Here is a 27,715-nt window from a genome sequence, read left to right as displayed (position 1 = left end):
AAGTCTGTGGTATCTTGTGGTGATAATCCAAAATGTTAATGCCTGGTATGATGAACCTGTTACACTGACTTCCATGAGAACATTTGAAACCAGTTTCTTTGCATCGTTTTCTTTGAGATGTCAGGGTCTGTACACTGTAGAAAGTCCTGTGGGCCGGTTCCTGTGAAGTGTTGGTGAGGTTTCTTTTCCTAATTTCCTAATTCACTTTGTTTTGACCACCGTTGTCACTGTTCCTGCAACAGTTGTTGCAACAGTGGTTGCAGGAACAGTGACAACAGTGGTCAAAACAAAGTGAATGCAAGGAACAATAATATTAATAACATAGCACCTTGGGGTAAAAATTAGAAATTTATAGTAATACCTTGAAAATTAAAACTTGGAAAAAACTGTTTTTCTTGACAGCTTCAGTAACTAGCTTCCTGTCAGTTCTGGCATGGTATCCTAATACTTTACTCCGGACGTGGTGCCTTGTGCTTCACAGCCTAACGCTCATGACAAACATGCAGCTTAATGGTAAGTTTGTGTGGTTGGTTTTCTTATGTTGACAGTTTTAGTGATGTACAAATGAATGTTGATTCCATCAGAAGACTTCGAGAACATTCCTTTTGTCATATGCGTGCTTTTGTTCTCCATTAACTTTGGGCTTTTCAAGAGTGAGCTCCTTAAATTGCTTGTACCATGGGAAACAGAAACCCTCATGGTAAAAGAAAATGTAATTATAACTAAGTTGTCAGTGTCTTCCAAAAAACATTTTAGGACTAGCTAATGATCCCTGGGAATTAGTTTTGTAGCATGAGAAGAAGTAGCAGAGAGAAATGATTATGTTACTGTGAGTGAGATTGAAGTTTTTCTGACAGAGTAGGAATATTTTTGTAAATATGCAGGCACCAGTCACTGCTTATATTAAGCTATCTGAAAATAAGCCCCCAGCAGCTGAATCTATTAAAATAGAATTCCAGCCATTTCATTTCCCTATACATACCAGCAATATCTCACATTCTCTATATTGCTCCATAACACACTAGAAATAATCTCACTTTGTGAATGAGATTTTGCCACAACAAAAATAAATAGAAGTTAAAGTAGGTTTTAAATGTTGCCTATGAATTTTTTTTTCATATTTGCCATTTCAAGTCATTGACTTTAAGATGCGCTTTGTTCTTAAAATTTTTACTTTCTGTCCACTTTCTGTGATGTTATTTAGAAATCAGTCTCACAAAAATCTGCTGAAATTTTTGTCATCAGGTGAAGAAGTAGAGCTGCAAAAAACTAACGCAAGAGACTTATTATGCACAAACTGAGATTTCACTCTTTTTTGTAGTATTTGAGAATAGATCATGGCCTGATTTCTGGAATAATTACCTTCAATTAACAAGCACGTGTACTGTCAACGCCCTTATCAGAAGGGATGAACACAGTCAGGCCTGTGTGTAAATGTCCCTATAACTCCTCCTAGGGGGTGTTGTACACCTGAGCCAGTCATGAAACGGAGAACATTGGCATGATGGCGTTTATCAAAAAGCATTGTCCCACTTCTGTAGGATCTGTTTCATATCGTGCTTTTTTCAGGGTTTTGAACTGATTCAATATACTGCTACTGCAAGAGTAAATTTTCACATTTAGTAAAGCTTATTTGTTTGATCACTGAAGGGTGTATTTTAATTTAAATTCCAGGCTTCAGAGTTGTTATCTGTTAAGCTCCCTACAGTTTTATTCTGAGAAGTCTTTGCATGTGCCAAGAACAAAAATACTGTGATTGTTTACAGGATAACAGAACACTTTGTCTCTATCTGACAAACTAAAAAATGCACTTGAGCCTTATTGAAGTGTTGGACTAACAAAAAGAGACAAATCAAAATGTCTGTATGTATTGCACCTACAAAATGAATTTCAGTTTTCAGGAATACTGCCTTAGCAACCTTGGAACACTGGACGGTTTTGGGGCTTTGTATCTGTACTTACTGGAAAATTCAAAATTGTAGTCCTGAGTAAGCAGGTTTTGGTAGCTGATTTAGCTGAGAATATTTCCATATAATGAAATATATATAAGGGATTTGCACTAAAAATATTTGATTTATGCTTAATGTTTAAGATTATGCACATAATTTTTATGTCTTTATTTTTAAGCTGGTCCAAGCAGTGCCATTGGAGCTCAGGAAAGTACTGCCCAATTGTTGGTGTCAGATCCCAACCTTATTCATGTGTTAGTGAAATTTCTTTCTGGCACTAACCCTCATGGAACAAATCAACACAGTCCACAGGTAATGAGCGATTAAAATAAGAGAAAAACTTTTTGCAATAGGATTTCAAGACACTTGACAGAAATATGTGTTCATTCATAATGTATCAAATCCTTGTCTTGTTTCTTCTAGTTATAGTCTTAGTTGGTTCTGATGAGCAGCTATAGGGAAGTTCATGTTGTTGTTACACTCTCAGTAGTGCTGGTATGTTTTCACAACTCTCTGGAGACTTGCCACAGGGAGAGGATGCCATATGTGAATGAAGTGTTCCATTCAGTTACTCTCCCAAAATCTTGTTGGGCTGGGATAAAAATGCCAATGAAGATTAAGTTTTAATATCTAAGAATTCCTGGATTTAAAATTATACTTTCGTTTTCTGAATTCATGTGGTATCTGCTGTCTCTCCTAATTTCAATAAATGTTTTCTTGCTTTTTGCAATCTTTGAAATATCTATGGATAGTGTTTTTAAAAAAGCCCAAATGAACTTAATTGAGAGTAGTTTTTGACAGGAGTCTCAGTTTGGGAGACAGAAAACACCTGGTAGTTCCAGGGTTTTTTTCCCCAGCAAATTTTCAGGAAAATACATGGTCATTTCCAGAACTTTAACACTGCACAGTGCCATTAAAATACTTACTAAAGTACGTAGTTTGTGAAAAAACATTCAGAGTAGCGCAGAAGTGGATTCTGTATGGAATCACATTACTGTTCACATTACTGAAAAGAGAGTCTCAAGCTGAAAAACAAGTCTTAGACAAAGAACTGAATTTCTTGGTTTTGGTTCATGATTAATAATAGAAAACCATATAATATAAATGGATACAGGTTACTTCTATAAAGATGCTGTTAGAATTTTTAAAAAGCAAGTTAAGCTATGCAATGCTTTCCTGTTCTTAGATAATGTTAATGTTCTTGAAGACATTTCAGTTACATATAATTCTTCCTGAAATAACTTTTCTTCTAGGTTGGGCCAACAGCAACACAAGCTATGCAAGAATTTCTTACTCGATTACAAGTGCACCTTTCTTCAACTTGTCCTCAGATGTTCAGTGAATTTTTATTGAAATTAATACATATACTTTCAACAGAAAGGTAAATCTTATATGTTTATTTTCTTTCATATCCTCCTTTTCTTTAAAATTTGTGTGATTGTGAATCACAACTCAGATGTGTATGTGCCTTGTCATACTGTTAAGTTACGTGTCAGTGGAAATCATCATTGTTGCTGCAGCACCAGCAGCAGGACCTGGGCTGCTCCTGGCACATGGAAAAGTGCATCTGGAATTCACACACATCTGTCTGTGTAAGGGGGTGTCAACAGAGGCACTAAAATGTTGGACTGTTTTTATTTAAAGCTAAGATGTAAACCTTGTTGAAGTAACTCCCTAAAGTAAGGACACTGTCAATGAGTTTACCTATTAAAAAAAGCATTCTGAGAGGTCTGAATTAATGAAAGATTCCAGAAATTATTAATATGTTGTGAAAATAGTACAGATGTCTTTTCTCAGATGGAAGGATGAGTTATGCAATTGCATAATTCTATTTATGCAATATGCATTTTTATTGCTTTATCTTTGGTGGGTTTTTTCTCTCCACATGATAGTGGAAAACACCTTCTGTCCCACTCTCCTGGGGCCTTTTGATGCTCACTAGTGAAGTGCCTCTGGCCAGGGGAGAGAGAAGAGCTTATGGCTCATCTTTCACAGTTCTGCTTCCTCAAGGCAAGGCCGGTGGGCACAAGATTCTGTCTCCAGTGGTACACTGGAAATATGGCAATTGTTTAGTCTGAAGTACACTAGAAAGCATTTCTTTCTGGTATTGATGTTCTGCTCATCTCCAGACAAAGGCTTCATATAATTAGGGATGAGCTTCCTCAGTTCTGAGTTCCCAGTAGGTGGCACTTTGGTGTTATTTATTCTTTAATCTTACAGAAGATGGTTTCTGTCTTCTCCAAGAGATTTTACCTTTGTAACTTAAATTATAGGAGTGATGTTTACCAGGTTATATTGGTGATCAGTGATTTCTATGAGACATGTCATAATACGATAAAATCATTAATTCACAGGTGAGTCTTGGAGTGTGTGTCTGTATGCCAGCATTTGTTTAAAATAAGCTAATGAGATCACTGAAAGGGTAGTTTTTGAAATGTGTTAATGGGTTTTTTTGTTAAATGCCATGAAATGGAAGCAAAGCACCAAAAAAGGGATATAGATGGTTATTTCTAAGAACACAGGTAATTAGTGAACTGTACTGTGTCTGATCATAAGATTAATTGTAAAGAAAAGCAGTACTTTACTGTTAGAATTACTTAAATTCCAAATATTTTTTCAGGGCTGTTTCTATAAACTGTTTTGTTCCGCATTTAATTTTAGAAGTTTGAATAAGATTAATCAGTGGGAAGAAAAAAATGCATCATGATTTCCTGTTAGCAACTAAATAATCCTCATGATATTAAAGTATTATGTGACTGCTTTCCATGATGTTTTCTTGCAAATGTAGGAAACTTTTCACCAAGAACTGAACAGGACTGTTCAGTCTGTATATAGACTGTTCCAAGTATTTACCTACAAAACTACCTGAATTACAAAACGAAGAGATGAATCCTAGCTTTTTTCAAAGTTAACCTCTTAATCCTTAGTGTTATCAGGAAAGTAGTGGCATGAGGAGGTTCTGCAGTAATGACCAGTATATTAAAAAATTACAGAAGCTTGATGTGGGTGGAAGATGAGATTTGGCTTCAACATGCATTTCTGAAAATAGCTGGATTTTTATTTATTGGAAGTCTGGTGTGCTTTTGAATTCTTAAAAAAAATCAAGGAAAAAGACCACGCTCAAACAGCCAAACCTGTATAACTTGTAATATAACTCTTTATTTTTTTCTTTTTTTTTCTTTTTTATTTTCAGGGGTGCTTTCCAGACAGGCCAGGGACCATTGGATGCTCAAGTGAAACTCTTGGAATTCACCCTGGAACAGAATTTTGAAGTTGTATCAGTTAGCACTATTTCTGCAGTGATCGAGTCTATAACCTTTCTTGTGCATCATTACATTACGTGTTCGGACAAAGTAATGTCTCGCAGTGGCTCAGACAGCTCTGTGGGTGCTCGAGCATGTTTTGGAGGGCTTTTTGCCAACATTATCCGCCCAGGTGATGCCAAAGCAGTTTGTGGAGAAATGACAAGGGATCAACTCATGTTTGATTTATTAAAGCTGATAAACATTTTAGTTCAACTGCCACTTTCCAGTAACCGAGAATACAGTGCCCGTGTTCCAGTAGCAAGCAGTACTACAGACAGTGTGTCTGATGAGGAAAAGGTTTCAGGAGGCAAAGATGGCAATGGAAGCAACCCTAATACTCAAGGATCAACTGCGTATGTGGCGGACTTGGTGTTGGCCAACCAACAAATTATGAGCCAGATTTTGTCTGCACTTGGCCAGTGTAACAGCAGTGCTATGGCCATGATTATTGGTAGGTGTTTTCTGAGTAACATGGGAAGTCTTTTGGGTGGTGAAACATTTAAAACTTCTGCAGTCTCATCTCTGGGTGTAGATGTGAAAGAATGTGTTATAGAAATGACAGGAAAAAAAAAGAGACAGAGAAAAAGGCAAAGGGGATGAAAAAAGCCCCTAACAGGAGGTGGGAGACAGTAATTGGAAACAGTAATTGTCAAACAGGAATGTGTTTGACGTTTGAATTTGCTGAATCTCAGAATGCTTTATGTTAAAGGACTTCTGGAGATTGTCTAGTCCAGCCTTCGTGCACAAGCTCAAAGCCACCTCATTTGGCAGCAGGCTGCTCAGTACCTTGGTTCTGTTGGATTTTTACTTCCTCTGGGATGGAAACTCCACAACTGCTGTGGGCAACCTGTTATAATGTTCAATCATTCTTAAAGTAGAAAAGCCTTTTTCTTATGTTTAAGTGGAATTTCCTGTATTTCAGTCTGTGGCCATCACATATCTCTATGCATGAGTTAGGATGGGTCTTCTTTGTACAAGACACCTTACCTCAGTTGTTTGCTATGTATTAGATGATTTTCCTTTTTAAAATCACTTTTGGAAAATACAAATTACAGTCATGTCCCTTTCATAGAATACCTCAACTTTTCCTCTGTTTTATCAGAAATTGCATTAACATCATGTTCTAGGAGTTGCAGTCATATATTTGTGGGTGGGATCTTCCTGCTATGAACTAGTAACAGAGATGATGATACTTAGAAATCAAAGCTGCTCTTTGCAAGGCATTTATCTGAGGTGCATTTTCTCAGACAGACTACCTGTCTTTGCGACTTACTTGTGTGCTGTGATGGTAGCATAGAATTTATTTGCTCAAGTTAAACCACTAGCTGAAATACCACGGATTTCTGCATGTGCAAAACATTTTGCAGGAGGATAGACAAAGACCTGCACTCCATTTCAGGTGTAATAGTTGTAAGATTTTGTTCTCTTTACAGTCATTTTCTTATTTTGAAGCAAGTTGCTCTGCCCTTTTCTGTGCTCCTCTTTTAAGCAGATACAAAACTTAACCAATGCTATTATCAGGAAAACAGTTACTTGTTCAGTGAGCCCTCATGAATATTAGACCAGTGGTTTATTACAGCATGAAAGCAGTTGAGGAAGAGATAGTTATCTCTAGTAATCAAATTAAACAGGAGGCAGGATTTGACAAGCCTGGATTGTGCTGTTGGAACCTTCCTGAAATTAATTCCAGAGCACCTCCTTCACTTTGGGTAAATGGTGTCATATTGCAAATACACTATGAACACTGAAAGTAGTTCTTTCTGGGAATGGTGACTTGTTCTGACTTGTTTCTTTGGAGTGAAATTCAGATATTCTTCTCAACTCTGATGTCTTTCTAAACCACTGATTTTTGTCTAGCAGTTGTTTTGCATTTTTTAAGGGCAGTTTGGAAAGATAGTTTTTTCAAAATGTTTTTCATTGAAATTAGGGTTCTGGGCCAGCTGATCCCTTCAATTAATTGTTCTTTCAAAGGGTTTTTAATACAGGTTATTGAAAATAATCTGTCCGTGTATTTTGGGAAGATGTAACACAGCTATTTGTGGGTTTAGTTCCTTCAAGAAAAACTATATTAAGCTCTCTCTGGACAATTTCTGTGGAAAAAAAAATTTCAAGACTGCAGCCAGGGTTACACAGGATCCAAAAATTAGTTATCAGCATATCGTAATAAATATGTAATAACTAATGTAGTATGGAAAGTTGCTACCAGGATAGGTATACAAGAAGATGTCTGCAAATGTTACTGATAGGTAGTGGCTGTGGTATCAAAATTTCTGCTAATAGTGTTAATTTAGTGCATCTGGCAAACCAGCTGGTCAGGATCCAGGATAGCCCTGAGTAATTCACTTGTCACATGAATTTTAAACATTTTTCGTTCTGTTTTTATGACCATTGTGTCTGTTTAATTAGGGGTTTTTGCTTTGGAAATGACAAACGGTGAAAATCATACCAGTAACAGTATTCACCTTCTGTCCTATCTTGTCCTCACCTGAAGGTCCTCCCTCACAGCAAATCCAGTTTACTTGGTTTCAGCTCTATCATTAATTCCATTTAACTTTTCTAGGCTGGACAGAGGCTGGGTCTTAGGACTGCTTTATTTGTTGTTCTGCATGCATTGCTTATCAATATTTGCTTTCTTGACAGTTTAAAGATGGCCAAAGTACAACACCTGGCAATTCTTTTGCCAAACAGTTTCTTTAAGACATGCTCCAAAGATCACTTGAGCACACTGATTTTTATTATTACTTGTTAGTACTGCTTCAGTTTCTCTAAATGGGACAGGATTACTCTGTGGTTGTATTACATTTAAATCTAAGACCACTTTTAACGGCTCTTCCAGATTGAAGTCATATGATTTGTAAGACAGTTGTATTTATGGAAGGAGTCTCTTCTGTGGGAAGATTATTGTTTTGCTTAGTGTCTGTTATCTCAGCAATGTGTAGTCAATATTGCTGATAATTGGTATTCAGAAAATTGTCATGAATAAATCCTGAGCTTTAATAGTAAGGAGCAGAATTCCAGGAGAGGTATTTCTGATAGAAATGTGCATGTTAAATGTTTGGGGAGGTTTTTGGCAGCACAAGGGCACTTTATTGTTACCAGAAAAAAGATTTTAAATGTCAGTTGCTTCTAGCTAGGAGTGATTCCAATCCTTGTAGTTATCCTGTTTCCTTTACTAATTACACTCATTTTAATGGTCTGATTTGATTTAAATTTCCTGACTTCCTGGGTCAAGTCTTCCTATTTATACATATCTGGGAACACTAATTGTAAGTCATATGATCCTGAAAACTGGTCTGTTTTTACTTTGTAAAATCCATGTGAACATTTGATTGTTCTTGAGTTGTCTTATGTGCTGTTAATGGTTTGTTAGGTCTCAGTTTGTGACCTTTGAACTGTCTCTTTTCATCTAGGTGCAAGTGGCTTACACCTGACTAAACATGAGAACTTTCATGGTGGCTTAGATGCAATATCAGTTGGAGATGGGTTGTTCACTATCCTGACAACACTTAGTAAGAAAGCAACAACAGTTCAAGTGATGCTTCAGCCAATTCTTACCTACATGGCCTGTGGGTACATGGGAAGGCAGGTAAGTTCCCTGAGGCTTGCTGTGCTTCAAGGTAGTTGAATCTGCTATCAGTAGTAAGGTCAGAAAACTAAAGTATGGCTATGTAAAAGAAATGTTAACATTTTTACAACCTCCCTTCATTTGGGTGCTGAAGTTAGGAAGCCTCTCTCTGTTGCCTATGGTAGAGATAGAGGGAGTTTTCTCTAACAACATTTTGACATTCCTGTAAATGTTTCTGGCTAAAGGCTTGAAGATATTTTATTATGTGCAAGTGAGAAGCACATTGTGGCTATTTTAATGCTCAGTACTCATATTTCATATCATGAAGATGCTCACCCCCTGAGTTTGAGCTTTTCCATACCCCAAAGACTTTTCCTGTGTAAGGAATTGAACCATGTGGAACATGGTATTGTATATGGTGGCAGAGAAGTCAGCTGTGGTGGCATTTCTTCCCTGGTAGTTTTGCCTACTAAAAGGGAAGGCTGAGAGCTGTTATTTGAATTTCTACTGTACTAATTTTATACAAAACCATATATTTCTTAATTTATTTTCTTCTAGGGTTCTCTTGCCACGTGTCAGTTATCTGAGCCACTGCTCTGGTTCATTTTACGAGTGTTGGATACAAGTGAGGCACTGAAGGCTTTCCATGATATGGGTAAGAATGTCTTTTCTTTAGCCACATCAAATAAAAAGTTTGGTTTAGGTTTTTTTGGCACTTAAAGAATACATATATGTGTCAACATGGGCCAGTTTACTAAACAGGCCTTTTCTTGTGTGGAATCTGTTGTGTACTTCTGATCAGTATTGTTTTTCTCTCTGCCCACATTATACACAGGTGGTGTTCAACTTATCTGTAACAACATGGTAACAAGCACAAGAGCTATTGTTAACACAGCAAGAAGCATGGTTTCAACTATTATGAAATTCCTGGATTCTGGTCCCACCAAAGCGACAGATAGCAGTTTGAAAGCCAGAGTGCTCGCTTCTGAGCCTGACAATGCAGAAGGAATTCACAATTTTGCACCTTTGGGTGAGTAATTCTTTCTCTTAGATTAATATCTACTAGTCATTTCAATGTGTATCAAGTTCCTAACAAAAACTAACACAGTAGTGTCAAATGTTCCACTACTACTAAATCCTCTAATGAGAGGGGTTGCTGGTGTTTCAAGGTAATGTTGAGGAATGAGGTTAGTCCCCTCCACCACAGGTAATAAGACCTCATCTGGACAGGGTAGAGAAGGAGGGGGAGTGATCTGTGTCTGATGAATGCATGTCATGCATCAAGGTGAGCCCCTTTCTGCTCCCTTAGGTCAGGGGATGCCTGGTTCCAGCCCACTGTCTGCCTTAGACATAATAAGACTCAGTAACTTCTTATAAGGCACATCAATTTTGATGGAGTTAATACAGAATCATGGCATGGTGGGATGATAGAGAATGAGCCTGAGCTCTGTGAAGCAGAGCAGAAGAAGCTGGAGCATAATGCTGATATTGCTGCTGATGCTCTCATATCTACTTTTGACTGCTCTCATGTGGTCTGCATGAACATTTGTTAGAATTGCAATGCTGTTTTGGTATCAATACAATAGCTGCCAGTTAACCAAAATGTGTGTTTTAAGAGGTAGTGGTACTGTAATATCTTACAAAGGCTTTCCTTTTCAATACTAGTGTCTTTGTTTTCTGTTGCTGCCCACTAGCCTGGTGCAGCCATTGAATGTATTCATACAGTTTGTCTCACTGACAAGAGGGGATTAATTTTAAAATTTCTGGAGAGGTTGTTGAATAAGAAAGCAGTCCATTCAGTCCTGTGATTCAGATTTAAGAGTGTCAAAAATAATGGCATTGTGATAGACAATAAAAAGAGGTTTATTTGGTAAAATAGGGACCACTGGAAATCTACTTTACTCTTCACAAATTTCTAAATGGTGAATTTAGAAATCCTGCAAATGTTCGTTCTTTGTTACTTTAAATAGTAAAAATCCTAAGCATATACGGTGGTCAGTTCTTGCCTACCTTAACTTCCAGCTTACAGTGTGCTGCCGTTCTTGATGTTGTGTCATGAGGGCATCTCTCTAATATTTAACTTTCAGTCAGGAGTGTGCTTTTAAAATTAACCTTCTAGTTGCCCTCACTTAGTACATTCTAATTCCCATCATTTAGTAGTCTGTGTAGTATATTCTGATTCTCATCATGTGGTTATTCTCTGAGATGGGCTTAATTCATTTTGGGTTGAAAGTTTTATCAATGTCCTGCTGCTGCTAGACATTAGTTGTGTGGTCAGGCTGTAGCTACTTTACAGTAAAACACCCCAAGTACCTGGAGTTTGTAACAGCTCAAATCTGGTCTTGATGCTCTATAACCTGCTGAAGAAGACAGCCTACATCTTCCTTCTTCATTCTTAACTTATGCTAGGAGTAGAAAAAGAAGCAGCAACTGTGGTCAGTTTTTTATTCTGGTGTCTTTTTTAGAAAAGGGTTTTCATGTGAAACCTTTTTAAAGTTAAAAGGGTTGCAGAAGTTGGTTTTTAAGTAATTTAATGTTATTTTAGTATTTAAAATGTGTTAACTGTGAATTAACTGAGTTCACATTCTAAGCATGCTGTTTGACCTGCACCTTTCTATTTGGTTTGTTTTTGTCATGTACTCTCATATACATGAGAGTAAGTTTAGAATTTTGGTAGCAATTATCCCCTGGCAAATTTCAAGGACATATATATGCATGTGGATATGTGAACTGCCTATTTAAAACAGTTCAGAGTAAAAGAAAAGTAACTGGACAGTGGGCATTAAACATGGGATATTACTGATAAAGTGAAAGAGATGAGACAGAAAAAAAAAAATGTTTTCCACAGTTCAGGTTGTAAATGAATCTGGGTTTTATTCATAAACATTAATAATCAACGTTAATGGTGCTGTTTTTGAAGGTTCAATCACCTCGAGCAGCCCCACTGCCCAGCCTGCTGAAGTGCTGTTGCAGGCTACTCCTCCCCACAGGCGGGCTCGGTCTGCTGCATGGTCATACATATTTTTACCTGAGGAAGCTTGGTGTGACCTCACGATTCACCTTCCTGCAGCTGTGCTGCTCAAGGAGATCCACATCCAGCCTCACCTGGCCTCCCTGGCAAGTAAGTAGATTCACTGATGTTGATGCCGGATCAAAAATTTGAAGACTGGGATATAATACAAAGAGTGTAATCAGAGGAACTAAAGCTGGGAGGTTGTTTGAGTAATGCCTGTAAAATAAGTTGGAAAAGCTTGCAAATTCTGCTTTCTTTGAGAATGGAAGTCCCTGCCTTTGCTTGTTTTCTAGCATAGTAGATGTCACGTGGCATGCACGTTGAATATGTCAAAAAACTCTGCCGTACTTGATATTGGTCAAGGCTCTTAAGGCAAATGCTTGTGTGTGGTAGTTGGGAAAAAGCATAAGATTTTCAGCTCTTTGTTGTAACCCTGATAGGGAAACAGTGTTTTCAGTGACAGGACTTTTCTTCATCTGAGGTCTTTGAAATAAAATCTGTATACCATGTATGAAAATGCTTGTGCTTTTTAACATGTACCATCTCCCAGGTCAAGTTCTCTAGCTGCAGTTCTGTAGTAGTGTCTGCCTGAGATCATTTCAGCCATTCTGTTCTCTCAATTTTAAGTGTTGACTGTGTATCGATGATGAAGACAAACTGGAACAGATTTTAAAATAGTGTTAAACCTTCTTATCTTACTCTGTAGCTTGCCCTTCATCAGTATCTGTTGAAATAAGCGCAGATGGTGTCAATATGTTACCTTTGTCAACTCCTGTTATCACGAGTGGTCTCACCTATATAAAAATCCAACTGGTGAAAGCTGAAGTTGCCTCAGCTGTCTGCCTTCGTCTCCATCGTCCTCGGGATGCCAGCACCCTGGGCCTCTCCCAGATCAAACTGTTGGGCCTCACCGCCTTCGGAAACACCTCCTCTGCCACCGTCAACAATCCCTTCCTTCCCTCCGAGGACCAGGTCTCCAAAACGAGGTAAGGCTCGTGTCAGGGACAGTTTGTGCCAGTTCATGCTTTAGGGTTCGGGCTTTTTGTGGTGTTTTCTTCTCTGAGTCAGATCTTTCAGTAGCAAACTCTTACTCCTTTTTTTTTCCAATATGAAGGGAAATACAAGCAGTATTTCTGCCTTCTTTAGTAGCATGCTTAGTCTGCAACCGTAAAAGGGAATGTTTTGTCCCTGCAATGGTGAGAGAATATAAAGCACAGGAAAGCATTTTGAGTTGCATTTTGTGTTTTTAATGGGTAGGCAGTTGTCAAAAAAAATGGAGTGCCAAAATACTTCTTTATCCTTACAGAAGTCAACAAGTTACATAAGTATTGGAGCAGGAGTAGAAATAGAACAATGGAATGTTTTGTGGAAGTCATATCTAATATTGCTGTTTGCAAACATTTCAGAAATAGGAGTTGAAGGTTCCTATGATTCCGGCATATCAGCAAGATTTCTTTTCAAAAGTGTTTATTTGGATAGGTGGCATTTTGAGTTTCATACTCATTTTAAAAGTAAAAATAAATGAACACTTAAGGAATTTTTCAGAAGTATCAACATTTTCCAACTTTGAATTTAATTTCCTGGATAGATTTTTGAGATTTCCTGGTTTTTAAATTTAGCTTACTAAGTTGTAAAAACTTGCTGATTTTAAATATTTAATCTTTGAACTTTAATGTTTATAAATTTGAAGAGAGCATGGGAAAGTTTTAAAAACCTTTCTTTTGCAGGGAAAAATTTTGAGAGCATAAGTAAATTTAGGGAACATGAATACTTTCAGTGTATATTTATAAAAGCTGTATAACTGAAATTGCTCTTAAATAGCAGTGAAGAAAATTACTATAGCCAAATTATATTATATTTACTTCAGAAATGGTTATAATAAAGTCACACAAGAATAACCAGTATCTAAAAAAAGAAGGTGAGTGTATATTCCTTATTTCTTGAAATGTTTTGTTTTACCTTTCAGCCTAATGTTGTAAGTATCTCAATAAAACAATGACAGTAATGTAAAACATGTATTCAATAAACTTGGCATAAATTTTGTTTTAGATGTAACAGAGAACTTGCTCTTTTTTAATTGATGAATCCAATTGATTTTGGAATAAATTATTCCTAAAATTAAATTGTAAGCCTAATTTAGGATCTGTAATAGGGTTTGCATTTTTTAAAACTGTGGTAAAGGTTAGTTGTGGAAACAACCTGCTAATTTAGAACTTGTCAGTGAAAGATGCCATTTATTTCACATACAGCTTAGATTGCTATCTTGTTCATGATTCTAGTTTAAATAGTATTGTGGTGTAAAGTCTAATAGATGTGTTTCTAAATTGATTTGATTACAATAGGTTTATTTCTCAGTATTCATTATCAAAAGAACTTCTGAGTGATTTTGTCAAAGAATGAGAGACATGAGGAAAATGTAGTAGCTAACACATTTTTAATTTCTGTGCTTTTTTCTATATGCATTTTAAATCAGGTTCCCTAAGGTTCACTGTAGTTTATTGTAAATATGTATGATCCTAAAAGTTTGTAATGTCAGGGAAGTTGTGCAGGTGTATAATTTTAATGTCAACTACTGTTGCACTTTTTACTCATGTTGATGTAAATAAAAACGAAACACAAGCAAATAAAACCCAACAAAGAAAAAACCCAACAGTCAATAAAACCCAAACCTGCCCCACACCCATCCCCATATATAAACATTTTCCCTTTCATCCTTTCCTCACCAGGGAAGGATTTCCTCCTGTTGGAAGAAATATGTATGTGAATCGAGAAATCTTGAAAAACCTTAGTAGTAAAACTTGCAGGCTCTTAACTCTTTCTGCCCACAGATCCTGCCTTTTTTATAATCTTAATCCAATGATTGCAATAGCATTACTAATGTGTATTTCATTGTGGTCTTAAATTCAGTCATTTACTTTGCTCAGATGATGTTTGATCACGTCACAGAAGTTTTCTGCAGTACTTGTCCTGTAATCTAATACAGGTAGTTGTGCTACAGATAAAAAGTAATACAATAAAATAATACATTAGCTCATTTTTCTGTTTTCCTTTTCAGTATTGGATGGTTAAGATTATTACACCACTGCCTCACTCACATAAGTGATTTGGAAGGAATGATGGCCAGTGCTGCAGCACCCACTGCTAATTTGTTGCAGACATGTGCTGCTTTACTAATGTCCCCTTACTGTGGGATGCATTCTCCAAACATTGAGGCTGTGCTTGTGAAAATTGGGCTTCAGTCTACCAGAATTGGCCTAAAATTGATTGACATTCTTCTTAGAAACTGCTCGGCATCAGGGAGTGATCCTGCAGGTGAGTGCAGTGTATTTCTTTTCAGTTGTTGCTTAAAAGCATTGCTTGTATAAAAGTACAAATACAGTATATTTGCATGTTGCTTTCTGATTCTGAACCTGGGTTGCCAGAACTTGACATTGTGCTTTCTTGGGCTTCTAAGTATCACAGTTTTTGTATGTGGGTAGTCCTACTAGGATAAAGCCATGCATCCAGGGTTGTTTGATTTTTCATAATTAGATGGGTGTTTTGAAGACAGTGTAGGATGCAGAGTGTATCCTAAATGCCTCTTACTTTAGATACTGTGTCCAGATGTTTTGAAATAAAGAGCACTGCCACAAATGCTGTTAAGGAAAACTAATGCAGCAGTAGTCTGTAGGACAGTATGAATTCTGAATAGCACTAAGCATTGAAAATATTTATGTGTGGAGGTACATAATGAAGATACAACTACTATTCTATGTCCCACAGTGAAGTTTTGCAGAAGCTGTTTTGTTAGTGCACCGGGGGTTTTGTATGTATGGTTTCATATCACTTTGTTGTTTTGTAGCTTCTAAATAAAAGAAAACAAATTCAATTTTCCCTGTTTTGAGGCTGCTAACAGAAAACACTCTCTTTAAAATGGCTTCTTATGACTTCGTTTGCTATGAGTTAGTGTTTCAGCATAGACTACTCTTTTTGCTGGAATGTTGTTAGATAGGAAAGTACTTTCTGGCAGGTCAGAGGATGAGCACAATGAGGAGAAGCTGAATAGGAAATAATCTGTGGAAATCTTCAACTGTAATCCCATTGATGGAAATTGAAGTTAAATAAGCTTTCATTTGAGAAAAGCATTTGCTTCTGTCAAGCAAGAGGTTTGACAGCTTTATTGGAATTAGTCATGTCTTTTTGGATTACGTTGAAGAAAGCCCTCCTATGTAAACCTATAAGTCCTGTATCTGATTAATGTTGTAGTGGCTTTTTCTTTTATAGTAAAGCTGAACATTGGACATACAAAATGCACAGTTTTGAGTCAGTGGTGTATAGAAATTTCATCCTTATATTAATGGGAAAACTTAATTCAATGTTAATATTGCAATTCTGTAATAATATCATTAGTACACTTAAAAATACGTATGTAAGTACTTCTATTATTTCCCCTCCCCTTTTTTTTTTTTTGAATGCGGCAAGATCTGAATAGCCCTTTACTGTTTGGAAGATTAAATGGTCTCTCTTCTGACTCCACAATAGACATTCTTTATCAGCTTGGAACAACTCAAGATCCTGGAACAAAAGATAGGTAATGTTATTTGGGTTGTCATATGGAAGCATATACTAAAAATAACCTGCTAAACACTGGCTTGATATTAGTTCACAAAATCAAATGTTTTTGGAAGCTGATGGTTATAAGGTAGCATGGAAGTGCAGAAATCTGAAAAAGCTTTCCCAGCTTTCTGTCCTAGCTCTTTTCATCCTTTCCAGGGAATGCTATCCCTCTTTTTTTCTGCTCTTATAAATGTGATAAAACTTTGGTTTTCAAATTACTTTTCTCTCAAATAGTCAGAACTCAGATACCTGCTATATTTTCTTTTTCTGTAGAAGGTTCATTTGGCTGTCCAAGATAAATTTTTTAAATTAATTTTTGCCTTGATCTAAGTCTTGGGAAAAAAGAGCTTCAGCTCACTCTCGAACTTTACTTCAAAGAAAGAGATAAATATGTAAATAGGATTACAAAAAACCAGCAAGCTAATTTGACTCTGAGTGTTTCTTTGCTTGTTTATAATGTGCAACATCATCTTGTCTTGCAGAATTCAAGCATTGCTGAAATGGGTCAGTGATTCTGCAAGAGTTGCAGCTATGAAAAAAAGTGGCCGGGTCAGCTACATCTGTCCCAATAGCTCAACCAGAGAGTATGGGCTTTTGATGCCATCTCCTTCCCACCTGCATTGCGTAGCAGCAATTTTGTGGCACAGTTACGAATTGCTCGTTGAATACGATTTGCCGGCGTTGCTGGACAGGGAGCTCTTTGAGTAAGTAAAGCAAAGTTCACCACCACATTATTTTTATAATGAAGTTGTTTTGTTCACGGATATAATACAACTGGAAGGGCACTTATTGTGAAATAGTAGTGGAAAGTGATATGCCTGAAGCTAATTGATGGTGGATACCTAAAGATATCCAAACAGATAGTTTTGTAGTTCTAAATGCAAAGCTGCACTTCACATATTCCAGGTATAATTGTGTTTCAAGACCCAAAAATCTGAAATGAAACAGGAAATCTATGTGTATACTTGCATATATGTGAAAGGTAAGCTGGTTCCTGAGGTCTTTTAATGGACTATTCTTGTTGAAATTATTTGCAGTAATTTTCACAGTAGATATAAGTGATCTTCATTAGGATGCTGTTACAGAAACATTATTTTATTTGTTTCAGTATCCAATATCTATAACTGAGAGGTGGGAAGGTGGAAATGTTTTCTTGGAGTTTTCACTTCTGTTATGGCCAGTTTGACCTGAAAGAAATGAAGGCCCAAAATCTGGAGTGAATCTTAAACTATGAATTTGCTTCATTTTGATGCACTCTAAAGAGAAGTTCACTCTATACACCAAATGTATACTCTTAGTGAGTCCCAAAATGAAAATATATGGTCTAATATTTGCAATTTATGTTGCTTAACTACCTCTTCCATTTAAACAAAACAAAATAAACCACATAACATTGTTTCACATGTTTTACAGAAAAATAATTATTAAATTACTGTATCTGGCATTAGTCAGGCATCTTTGATTTGTACTGTTGAATGCAGTTGCAGTTAATGAAAAGATCTTTGTGCATGGTTTTGTTGTTGTTCTTAGGAAACCTTCATATTTTTCCACAACCAGTCTCCTTTAGGCATAGTCAGACATTAAAACATCATCAAGTTAAGGTTACAGGTACAAGCATGTGGAACTCTTACATATGTGCAACACGACTTCAAGGAAGACAATTTCCAAAGACATGTCACTGATACAGTGATGTAGATATTTTTTAATTAAAAATGAGCTTGTTCATCTTGGGAATCTGTTTAAGGATTTTAAATTGCAGGTCAATTAGTCCTTTTAGCAATACACTTTAACGGAAATATATTTTCAAGATACATTTTAACATTTGAAAAGGAGAAGCTCTAATAAAAATGACTTTCTGAAATGTACAGCCCAATTAGATTTATAAAAAAGTGGGTTTCACAGCTGAGTTCCTGTCTTTTGGAGGAAAGTTTTTTTCATTACAGAGAGAAATGATAGTTTGTACCTAGTTTGAGTATACAAGTTATAATATGACCCTGTTCCCTGCCTCCTCCCAGATATAAAACTATCATTCATATAGGCCACCATCTGGAGCAAATTATAAAATATATTCTTTAATAAATATAAAAGCTTTTTTGTCAGAGTTGTATGGGCAAATAATTTTTCTAATGAAAGTAACTTTTCGTGTGTGTTCTTCATTTTCTTTGATATTGTAACTTTTGAAATATTGTAATGGATTCTAGCTATAGCTCCAAGTTTCTCCTTCATGTGATAAATCACTTTGTTCTTGGAAATATTTTCCCATCATCCCCATTTTCCATTTCAGTATTTTTGCTTTGGCCAGTGGATGCTAATCCCTTAGTTATTTTTAAATATGTATATAGAAAAAAACCATATTTTTCATAGAGCATGAACTCATCCAGAAGATTTTGGCATTTGGATTGTGTTAATATATAGTTGGAGAAGAGTTAAGTGTAGCTTTATTACATGTGGACTTTTGGAAATTGTGACTGTCTTTCCAGAGTTATAGATCATTTAGCCACTGAGATGAGTTTTCTGTTGGGGAGGGGTTTTATCAACCCTTGACTGGTGATAAATCCTACTTTTGGTTAGACCCAGAGAGTTCTTTGAGTTCCTAGGATGCCCTTAGACTAAACATAGAATAACATTTCCATCCAGAAGAAGGGAAAACAATCCTTGTCTTCAAATGGGAATGAAAGATACAATAATATATCCAAATTTAATTTAAAAACCTAGCATTGAATGGCATGAAGTGCGTGTTCACCTCTGTATGTAAATGTTAAGATAATGTAACACCTGTGGTGTCAAGGTTCTGTGAATGCAGTTTGGAAAACTGGCTTTTTTTTGAAGTACTTCACATACTCTGGACAAGTCTGTGTGAAGAAATTTTCATTTTACTTTACAAGTACCCCTTCGAAATTTAAGCTGAATAACAGGAGCTAAAGTAGCTTCTGCACTCATGTGCCCATTCAAGCAGCTGGTACTTGGATGTGATGCCAAAGGTAGGTGGGATTTTAGAATCACTGAGGAATAATTCTGTTGTTGTGTCCTAAATTTAGGTCAAGTAAGGATAACAAAGGTGTGTGGTCCAACCAATAAGGTTGTTGCTGCTTTCATTTTTTAGCAGCATCTTTAGGAAAATGCCTAATAAGGGAAATTTTCAAAAATTTTTAAACATGTTAAAGTTCTTACAAGTAATTGAGACCTTCATGTAAATGACCTTTGTACACACACATAGGGTCATGTGTGTGACCCTAACAGCTGCAGCTTGGAGAATTGACAGCAGAAAGAGATTGCAGTTGGTTAAAAATGGATGAGATGTATGACAACTGTCAAAAGACTGAAATCTGGGTATTGTGTGCAGCTGGTTTATATCTATTTAAAATACAGTATGGTGAAAGAAATTTAAGCATACAGTTGAGAAATGCATTTTGGGTAATCAGCGTCCTGCTGATACTGTGATCCAGAAGTTTCCAAGTTCAGCATGGAGTGTTTCATAGTAGCTTCTATAATAATAAATCATAAAACTGCAAAAATGTTGTATGAACCAGTGATAAAAAAGGAAAAATAACTGGCAGACTATGTATTGATATGATTTTCTGTCTTCTACAGGTCACTGTTTAATTGGTCCATGTCTCTTCCCTGCAACATGGTTTTGAAGAAAGCTGTTGATAGTTTGCTTTGTTCCATGTGCCACATCCACCCAAATTATTTTTCCTTACTGATGGGATGGATGGGTATCACTCCTCCTCCAATGCAGTGTCAGCACAGACTGTCTATGACTGATGACAGCAAAAAGCAGGACCTTAGTTCATCTTTGACAGATGACTCTAAAAATGCACAAGCCCCTCTTGCACTAACAGAGTCTCACCTGGCTACGCTTGCTGCCTCATCTCAGTCTCCTGAAGCTATCAAGCAGTTACTGGACTCAGGTTTGCCTTCACTGCTTGTAAGAAGTCTTGCTAGTTTTTGCTTTAACCATACTTCTAGCTCTGACTGCACTGCACAATCAATGGATATCACCCAGGACAGGCTCAGGAGGCACCATGTTCCACAGCACTTTAATAAAATGCCCATCACAGCAGACCTGGTTGCTCCTGTTCTCAGGTTTCTGACAGAAGTTGGCAACAGCCACATGATGAAGGATTGGTTGGGTGGCTCTGAAGTCAATCCATTGTGGACAGCACTTTTATTCCTGTTGTGCCATTCTGGTGCTACCTCTGGAGGACACAATGTGACGGCACAGCAGACCAGTGCAAGATCCAGCTTGCTTTCTTCAACTGTAACCACAGGACTGACCACTCAGCAGCGGACAGCAATTGAAAATGCAACAGTTGCTTTCTTCCTACAGTGCATCTCTTGCCATCCTAATAACCAGAGACTTATGGCACAGGTGAGAGAGAAAAATAATGATATTTTAATACTTTGAAAACTTTCTGGGTTTTTTACCTTTCTTTATAATAACTTGGGGTTTTGTAAACTGTCATTGACTGGAGAAATTTTCTATTAAAATTGTTAGCTTGTTGACCTGAGTCTGAAATATATAAAAATGTTTTGGAATGGCTGTCCAGTATATAGATTTGTATTCTTCTTGGTTTAGAGAAATAAACTTTAGACTGAAATCCAAAAAACTGTTTAACTGGATAGGGCTAAACTTTTATGGAATGGAATTTGAACAGCAAGCTTCACACATATTTAATATTAGTAACCTAAGGAGATATCCTAGGAAGTTTGCTTGTGCAAACTGTGTCCAAGGAAATACAGGGTATGGCTTTGCATTTGGCATTCTAGAGCAAATTCAGCTATCTTTGTCACATTCATTAACCTTGCAGACATAGCTGAATACAAGTATAATGAGAAAATGGCTTTTCAGCTTTAAAAATAATGATGGTCTAGGAAGAAATAGACTTCAGTAAAAAATTGAGTCGGTTCTCTGTTAATGGCTGGGAGTAATAGTGCATTATGCCATGGGAAATGTTTGCTTTAGGGATTCAAAAGCTGTTTTTATAACTACTTTATTTTCAGTTTTTTATATTTTTGAGAAATCTACATGTTTACAATTACTTTGGTGCTGTAGTCAGCATTTTTAAACTTTTATATTAAAGGCCTTATTGCTGCAGGTATTTTCTTCAGTGGTGCTCATTTCTGAGCTGGTTTGTGTGATAATTGGGAGTGGATCTCGGGCACTGCCTACTGTGGCTGTGTAGAGCTATATTTTAAAGACCTAAATGTAGAAATATTTTAAATCTGGTATCATTTTGCATTCTCAGGTTCTCTGTGAATTGTTCCAGTCCTCTCCTCAGCGTGGGAACCTCCCAACCTCTGGAAATATTTCAGGATTTATTAGGAGGCTTTTTTTGCAGCTGATGCTAGAGGATGAGAAAGTGACTTTATTTCTTCAGTCGCCTTGTCCAGTAAGAATTTTTGATACCGTATGGTAAATGTGGAATAAATTTAGCCTTCAGGTCTTAAGTCTGAGTATGTTCAACTTTGAAATGTTAGCAGCTTTTTTCTGCTGTACACATTATGGAATTTTGGAAAGCAAAGTGCCGTTGAATTGTAACTCATCATTTTGGAAGAAAATTCAAGGCACTGTGTTACAATAACACAAAATATTTATTGGAAATATACTGCTTCTGAAGGATCTGACAACTGAAATTTATCTTACAGAAGGCTTTTTAATAGTACCCTTACACACTAGCAATAAATATAGATACTATATCTGTTCGCTAGACCTTAGCAGTTTCATTAAGGATCAGCCATAGTCAAAATTGGCAGACGTGCTTCAGCAGTTAGCCAAAATGCCATGAATAAATTGAGTGACAAATATGTGAATTAATTTATAAAGCAGATGTATGCTTTATGGTCCCACATGCTTCACAGGAACACAATTACAATTGATACCTGAAGTGGTCTCCTTGACGGCTGTGACTAAAAAAATAGGATAAAACCACAAGTTTCTTTAAAAGATCTGATACTCCCATCCAGAAAACAGTATTTGCTGCTGTGGTTTCTGCATCTCAGAAGTAAAGTACTGCAGGAGATACATGAGAGGGAAACTGGGTCAGACAGTATAAAATGGAAAAGGAGGCACAAATACAGTTTTAGTACAAACATTTAAATGTTCTAACTTGGCTGAATAATTGTTAGCAGGTCCATTGATAGTGTAAAGGTAGCATCAGTTTTCTGTTAATTGTTTTACATACAAAAGGTTTTTAAAGAAAGCTGTTACTAGATAGGTAAAAGCAGAAAAAATGTCCTGAAGTTGTCATAGTTCCATTTCGTATATTAAAAACCGTGGGAAATTGTGTTCTTACTGAGATGATTCCTCCTATAACATGCAAAGAGAAACCTTAAAAATAATGTAGATGTACAGGATATACTTCTAGAATACCCAACAACATAACTTTTCAAAGATTCGTTCCCCATTTCCATCTTAGAAGTTCTTACCAAAACTTTTTCAGAAGCTTAGTTCTGGTTGTCAGCAAATACAATTTTTTTTTTATTGCATTGCACAATAAATTGGTCCTGTAAGTGCATATTAATAAACAGATCTTCAGGGCTGTCTAAAATCCGTTATGGTAAAATATTTGCAATGTTTTAGCTAATGGTGACTTATTTGTCATAATAACAAAAAGTAGATATTAAGTCTAGAATAAACTTCCTCCTCAAGTCAGAGCAACAGAGAAACATCATCTTTCTCTACTCAAAGTATATTGTTATTTTTCGATATTTAGTTTCATAGTTAAGTTTTCATTTCCTAAGTAATTGCAAGTCTCAGGCATGCAATTTTTCTCTCATATTACAGCTATGTAAAATGATAGTTTTTTTAAAGCAAAGATGATATCATACTGTTTCTGGTATGATAAAAATATTGTAGGGTTTCAAATCAAATTATTTTGAGTTAAAAAACTAAACATGTCCTAATTTGATGTATTTTTACTGTATACCTCCAAAGTTGAAGGATATATTAGTTTTCTTTTTTAGCATACTAAGAATTTAGCTTTGTCTAGGTGACGTGGCTTTATAAGAACATAGTGGTTTAAGTTATTTCTCAGTGTTAAAGTCATAATTAATGTTGACTGTTTTTTCCTTTCAGCTGTACAAAGGTAGAATTAATGCTACTAGTCATGTAATTCAACATCCAATGTATGGAGCTGGACACAAATTTCGTACTCTTCACTTGCCTGTCTCAACAACTCTAGCAGAAGTTCTTGATCGTGTGTCAGGCAAGTTTGCAATAGTTCATGGTTTTGTTTTGCTTCTTTTTAAAATGCAGTTTTAAAAAAATATTATATTGTTTGTTTGACCATATAAGTGCTACTGCAAATAAAACACACTGTCTTTCATCCATTCATTACATTTCCCCAAATTTTGTGAGTTAAATGTCCTGGAACTTAGTGATACATCTCAAGATGGAGATGTATGTCCTGTGAAAAGGACCTTGATAAAGGCTCCATCTAATTTCTGTGGTTATACATTTGTCTGCCATATAAATATTTGTGTTCACTTACTAAATGAAAAATGAAAAGTATAATTTACTTTAAGATATTAATTTTAAAATTATGCACAGTGAGAGGATAATTTATTTATTTGTTTTTTAAATTCCAGTACTTTCAGTACTTTCAGTCATACTACTTGAATATACACTGAGAGATAAATCTGTCTGTAGGGAACTTTGTTGATCAGGCTTTCACAGACCATAATATGGATTTTGACACCTAAATGGTAGACATCTTAAAATTAATCCCACCTTTAATTTTAGTGCTTATTAAATACTTTAGGAAACAGAACTATATGTTAAAGATTAGGGTTAATAACTTTTTAAAAATTAGTTAAAGACGAGAATTCATACTGAAGATGTCATGTCCATGCCAGAGCTCTCTAGGTAAAGCCAGGCAAGATGCAAGTTGATTCTCCTCTAGTAATAAATAGAGTAGAAATTGTTCGGTCATGTTAAATGAAAAATCAGTTTTATACATGTCTAGTTAAAAAAAAAAAAAAAAATCCAGGACTTTATCCTCTTTATTCTTAAAATGTGATTCTCAATATACTAAAGAAAAATCAAAAATCATTAGAGCAATTATGTTTTTACCATATGGGAGATGTGCACTGAAGGGTATGCACTGTTCATCTGACTAGGTGTGTATGCTCCTGTTTGTAGGTTTACTTGAATGTGTACTTCTTTGGAACTCAGGGTAGATCAACTTTTAATTTATGAGATAGGTCTTCATGGAGTTAAAAGCAACTACTATTGCTTTTTTATACCTATGGAAATTTTTTACATTTACAAATTTGTTGGGGCAATAAATGTTACCTAACAAGCTGATAGGAGTACTAAAATGTTATTTGGCACAATACTAGATAGGACAAGATGTGTTTTAGGATTTTAATAGGAAAATATCCATTCCTAGCTAAATGCTTGTATCTTATTTATCAATGAACAGTTTACTATTTCTGATAGAATTCTATATTTATTTACTGTCCAGAGAGTCATGTGTGAAATTTTACTAAGGTTTTTCTGACCACAAACTGCACAAGGATCTCATTACTGTAATGGGTGGGAAGGTCACTCCATACGAGGTAGGGATCAGTTGTTGAGCAGTGACATAAACTGTACTGAGTAGTTGCCTTAGTGGTGTATTGTTATCAGCTTGATAGCCAGTGCTAGTAAGGACTGGAGAGGAGAATGTGATGATGTGGTAAACTGTCATGTCTGTAATTGAAAATGGTCAAGTGCTGACTTTGTAGGGCACCATAACTTTAGAGTTTGCTACTGCATTGTTATGCCTTGGCTTTGTAGTTCTTGTATGGCATTCTATGAAGTCCATGGTTAGGACAGAGTAAAGAAGGCTTGAATATTAGAGGAGCAAGCTGTGTGTTTGGGGTGAAAGAGAGAGAAGGGGTGGACTGGGGTAGAAAATAAAGAAAAGGCTGTCACCACTACAGCAACAGGAAATCAGGGAGATCTTGTGTCAGAAATCTGTCCCTTGGGTTAGCTTCTTTTTTCTTTACTACTGTTAATGTTTCAAATTAACCATTTCATACTTTCTGCAAATCACAAGAACCATATTCATTTGGTACTTTTTTCCCAGCTTTTAATAAAAGACGGGGAGAAGGGGTGCCTGAAATAATTGATAGATCTGCTGCTTGCATCCCTTCACCATAGGAAGAAAATGTGCAGTACACAGCAGATAGAATTGCCTGGATGAGTACCAGTTGTTTTGTATTTCATGCACCTTAATCTTGAGTTACTGCTTGACTCAGAAAAACATCAAACATCAAATCTGGGTATCGCCTAAGTAGTTACAATACCACTGCTTAACCTTCTATAATAATTTTATTAATGACCTTTAAATTTCCCAACAGTAGGTGGACAACATTGAGTCAGTGGGACAAAACTAGAGACATTCAGAAATTTAATAATAACAGTAGTACTAATAATAATAGTGATGATGAGTTTTTTTTTTTAAAGCCAAGAACATACACAGTCTCATCGATAGATACATTTGTGTGTGTGTATATATACACACATATGTGTTTGTCTATATACACACAGATGTATACATAGAGAGAGGATATTTGTGTGAATGTTGAATCCTAAGTGGCAGTAGTTTCACACTCTATATCTTTTTTTAGTCTCCAGTGCTGTCCAATACAGATATAACTAATGTCTTCAGGAACAAATCATAATACATTTCCAAGCAGACAAATCACGTCCCTTTCAGCACCTCAGCCACTGTTAACACACAGTTAAAGGTAGCTGGATGGTACTTCTAGGTCTTGAGTTGTACCTCAAAGCTTCTGTGGCTATGTGGAAACAAGTTACTACTCAGAAGCAATTAGAGAATTACTTGGCCATTTTGGCCACTGTTGTACCATACAGAGTATGAAATCGTCCATTGTCACCAATCATCAGTGATTTAACAAATTAGATTAGATTTAATAACATACTGATAGTTGTGATCTACACTAATGATTAAACTGAAATGGTTGAACTGCACTAATCTAATGTTCTCTTAAGCAAACAGCTCAAGATTTGGTTGTGTAATGTACTTTAGGCATCTTCCAATTTCAAAGGAAGAGAATTTACCAGTTCTGAAATTGGATCAGTATGTAACGAGAGATACCCAGACTCAAATACAAGAACCTGTTTAAATAAGTCTGCAGCTGTTCTTAAAAAAAAAAAAACTTTACTATTTCTTTTATTGTTGGATTTTTTTGCTGTTGTTTTGTCAAGATTTTTTGTGAGTTTTTTTGGTTCATTGGGTTTGGATAGAGATTTTTTGCTTAATCTCATTTTTGGTTGATTGCAGTGGTTTAGTGGATTTTTTAATGTGAAAACACTTGACTCATCAAGTAATGGTTTTATACTGTTACAGGTTTAAATTGTCAGAGAACAGAGTTTTGGGGGAAGAAGGGGCAGAATTACTGTGATACCTTAATTCGTAGTTATTGACAAGACTATTGCTGTGTGTGTTGTTGCTTTGAAATGCTACAGTAGTTGAGAATAGCCTTGTTAATGGCTTAGAAACTAATAAAATCAACTTAGTATCTTGAAATGCTTTTCTTTCCTCTCTTTGTTTGTCCTTGTCCCCTCCATCCCCACATAGATACACCCAGTATTACAGCTAAGCTAATTAATGAACAGAAGGAAGATAAAGAAAAGAAGAATTATGAGGAGAAAGAAAAAGTTAAAGCAGAAAATGGATTTCAGGACAATTACAGCGTTGTTGTTGCTTCTGGTATGTCTTTTTCTTCTATCTTTTATAAAATGGATATTTCTGGTGTTCAAAGTGTGTTGGGGCAAGAAAATACCTACCAATAATTAATTTTGTTACTAGTGATGGTTAGAAAGATTGTAGTACCTGGTACTACAATTGTAATGCAACTGACTGCTCGGCAGCAAAGATTGATTCCTGCTGAAACAGTTTTCTCTAGCAGATTATACTTTGACAAATTTGTCACATATATGTACACCTAAATATGTGTGTCAGTGATATTTTTGTGGATGCTGTTGCTAGGGTATTTTACAGGATTTTTTTAAAGACACCCCTGGAGCTTGGAGGGTATTATTGCTTCTACTTTTTGCAGTAGCTGGTACAACAGAGTTTAGTCAGCTCTCTTCTGAAAATATTCTTTGGAAATAAAAGATATCCGTACATTTTGCATAACAACTACTCTGCTAAAATGGTCTCTGTCAAATGGAGACTTTGGCATAAACTCATGTTATTCCACTCGGAAACGACTAATACTGGAGTTTCTTTCAGAGCATTCAGTTTATAAAAGCTATTGAGTCGAACCTTCA

General features: G+C 36.1%; 1 protein-coding gene across 6 annotated transcripts in view; it reads left to right on the top strand.

Annotated features, from left to right (window-relative positions):
- Positions 1-27,715, top strand: part of BIRC6 (baculoviral IAP repeat containing 6) — a 173,217-nt gene that overhangs the window by 77,233 nt on the left and 68,269 nt on the right. For 5 of the 6 annotated variants that reach the window (XM_053939829.1, XM_053939826.1, XM_053939831.1 and 2 more), the window contains exons 43-58: positions 403-513; positions 2,128-2,261; positions 3,203-3,330; positions 5,143-5,705; positions 8,665-8,840; positions 9,378-9,474; positions 9,655-9,849; positions 11,740-11,940; positions 12,539-12,818; positions 14,888-15,144; positions 16,294-16,402; positions 16,911-17,132; positions 20,020-20,800; positions 21,678-21,821; positions 23,507-23,636; positions 27,021-27,152. In XM_053939829.1, the coding sequence (XP_053795804.1) occupies positions 403-513; positions 2,128-2,261; positions 3,203-3,330; positions 5,143-5,705; positions 8,665-8,840; positions 9,378-9,474; positions 9,655-9,849; positions 11,740-11,940; positions 12,539-12,818; positions 14,888-15,144; positions 16,294-16,402; positions 16,911-17,132; positions 20,020-20,800; positions 21,678-21,821; positions 23,507-23,636; positions 27,021-27,152 (3,660 nt within the window). The remainder of the gene's footprint in view (positions 1-402; positions 514-2,127; positions 2,262-3,202; positions 3,331-5,142; positions 5,706-8,664; positions 8,841-9,377; positions 9,475-9,654; positions 9,850-11,739; positions 11,941-12,538; positions 12,819-14,887; positions 15,145-16,293; positions 16,403-16,910; positions 17,133-20,019; positions 20,801-21,677; positions 21,822-23,506; positions 23,637-27,020; positions 27,153-27,715) is intronic. The other variant, XM_053939830.1, reaches the window with a different exon arrangement.

The sequence above is a fragment of the Vidua chalybeata genome, chromosome 3 (genome assembly GCF_026979565.1).
Source record: "Vidua chalybeata isolate OUT-0048 chromosome 3, bVidCha1 merged haplotype, whole genome shotgun sequence".
NCBI classification, from domain to species: domain Eukaryota; kingdom Metazoa; phylum Chordata; class Aves; order Passeriformes; family Viduidae; genus Vidua; species Vidua chalybeata.
This window is presented reverse-complemented; position numbering and strand designations above follow the sequence as displayed.